Source organism: Nanorana parkeri, unplaced genomic scaffold (genome assembly GCF_000935625.1).
Source record: "Nanorana parkeri isolate BGI_ZX_2015 unplaced genomic scaffold, ASM93562v1 scaffold980, whole genome shotgun sequence".
Classification (NCBI taxonomy): Eukaryota; Metazoa; Chordata; class Amphibia; order Anura; family Dicroglossidae; genus Nanorana; species Nanorana parkeri.
In genome coordinates, this window is record NW_017307248.1 from 77,628 (window position 1) to 79,427 (window position 1,800).

The 1,800-nt window shown below is 54.3% G+C and overlaps 1 protein-coding gene across 1 annotated transcript in view; it reads left to right on the forward strand.

Annotated features, from left to right (window-relative positions):
- The window catches only part of ADCY3 (adenylate cyclase 3), a 115,007-nt gene that overhangs the window by 13,325 nt on the left and 99,882 nt on the right, over window positions 1-1,800 (forward strand). Inside the window, exon 3 of the mRNA XM_018566830.1 lies at window positions 1,059-1,763. Coding sequence (XP_018422332.1) covers window positions 1,059-1,763 — 705 coding nt within the window. The remainder of the gene's footprint in view (window positions 1-1,058; window positions 1,764-1,800) is intronic.

The window sequence follows — 1,800 nt, forward strand, 5'->3', positions numbered from 1 at the left end:
GGGGGAGAAGAGAGAAGCAGCAGCAGCAGCAAAGATGGATGAGATGTGAGCAAAGCTGAATCTGGAACCCCCTGCAAGCATTGGTGTGCAGGAAGACTCAGGCGCTGGCCACGGCATTGGGGACAGCGGGCTGAGACCTGTGCGTTGGCTCACCAGCGCCCGGGATTGTGCACTGACTTGGAGATCTGGCCGCAGACATCTGGATGCGTGTGACAGCTGTCTGTTGCTCCCTCCTTTGTGTGATTCCCAGGAGGCTCGGAATCCTGGATGCAGCCCTCTTCCTCAACGTTCTTCCCTGCCATGGAGAAAAACGTCCCCGGCTTTCGCATCCCCCGACCTAAAATTTTTGATAATTTTTGTTTTCGCGATGTTAAACCGTACGTGGGATTTGAACATGCAGATTTCTTGCCTCCCAACGTTTTTGTCACGAGTCGTGCCTGATTGAGGATGCAAGATCCAGGCTTTGGGAGGAATTACACTGTGTTCTTTGATTAAAAAAAAAACAACAGATTGCACAAGGGGGGGAACGCGGCGAAGGCAAAGGAAAAAAAAAAAAAAACATATGCGATGGATCGGCTACAGAGAGCTCCGGGCTCATCCTGGTAAGACGCGGACCAAAGCACCTGTCTTTCGAACCCCATGGAGATTTTCGACGGTGGTCTCGGCTGAGAAAACAAAAATAGAAGGAGGGGGGCCCGTATTATCGACCTACCAAATGCTTTTGTACCGGAGAGGCCCCCCCGGGACTACGATGCCGCTGAGGAGAAAAAAAATAAGACCAAGCTTTTCTGTGAGAATTTTTGTAGGAATTTTTTGAAACAATAAAAAAAAAAAAATGACTCCAATTGTAGCAAGACTTTTATAAACGCCGAGGGATCTGTTTTCGGGCCCTGCAAATCCGGGGAGATCCGGTCATGAGGAAACTGTCGGAAGGCGAATCGCGGCTGAGTTGCGCCGCCTCGTAGCGGTCCTTTACCTGAGACATGCGGCTTCAGTAAAGCAGCAGAGACAACCTGCCGCCTTGGGAGAAGTTTTGTAAAAGGACCCTCCTTGCCCCGTTTGCCCGAAAAAACACCTTTCCGGGAGAGATGCCGCGGAACCGGGCCTTCTCCGAGCCGGAGTACTCGGCCGAGTATTCGGCGGACTACTCAGTGAGCCTGCCTTCGGACCCGGAGCACGGAGTCGGCCGGACGCATGAAGTCACGGTGCGGAGCTCGGGCTGCTGCCTCTGCCTGCCGCGGTTCATGCGGCTCACCTTCGCGCCCGAGTCGCTGGAGAACCTCTACCAGACCTACTTTCGCCGGCAACGCCACGAGACGCTCCTGGTCCTGGTCGTGTTCGCCGCCCTCTTTGACTGCTACGTGATCGTCATGTGCGCTGTGGTCTACACCCAAGACAAGCTGGCGTCCACCTTGGTGGCCGCCGTCGGGCTCCTGGCCCACCTCTTGCTGTTCGTCCTATGCAAGTTTGGGCTGTTACCGGATCGTATCTCACGCAAGTTCGTCCCCTACATCCTGTGGATATTGATCGCCGCGCAGATCTTCTCCTACCTGGGCCTCAATTTCGCCCACTTCCACGAAGCCAGCGACACGGTCGGCTGGCAAGCCTTCTTTGTGTTCTCGTTCTTCATCACCTTGCCCCTTCGCCTTACGCCCATCGTCCTCATCACCACCGTGTCCTGTGGAATACACACCCTGGTACTGGGAGTAACCATCGCCCAACAGCAGCAAGGATCCATAGACACCAACGCTCTGCTACGTCAGGTAAGCGCCAGACCTAGAACCTGATATCAAAAAATGT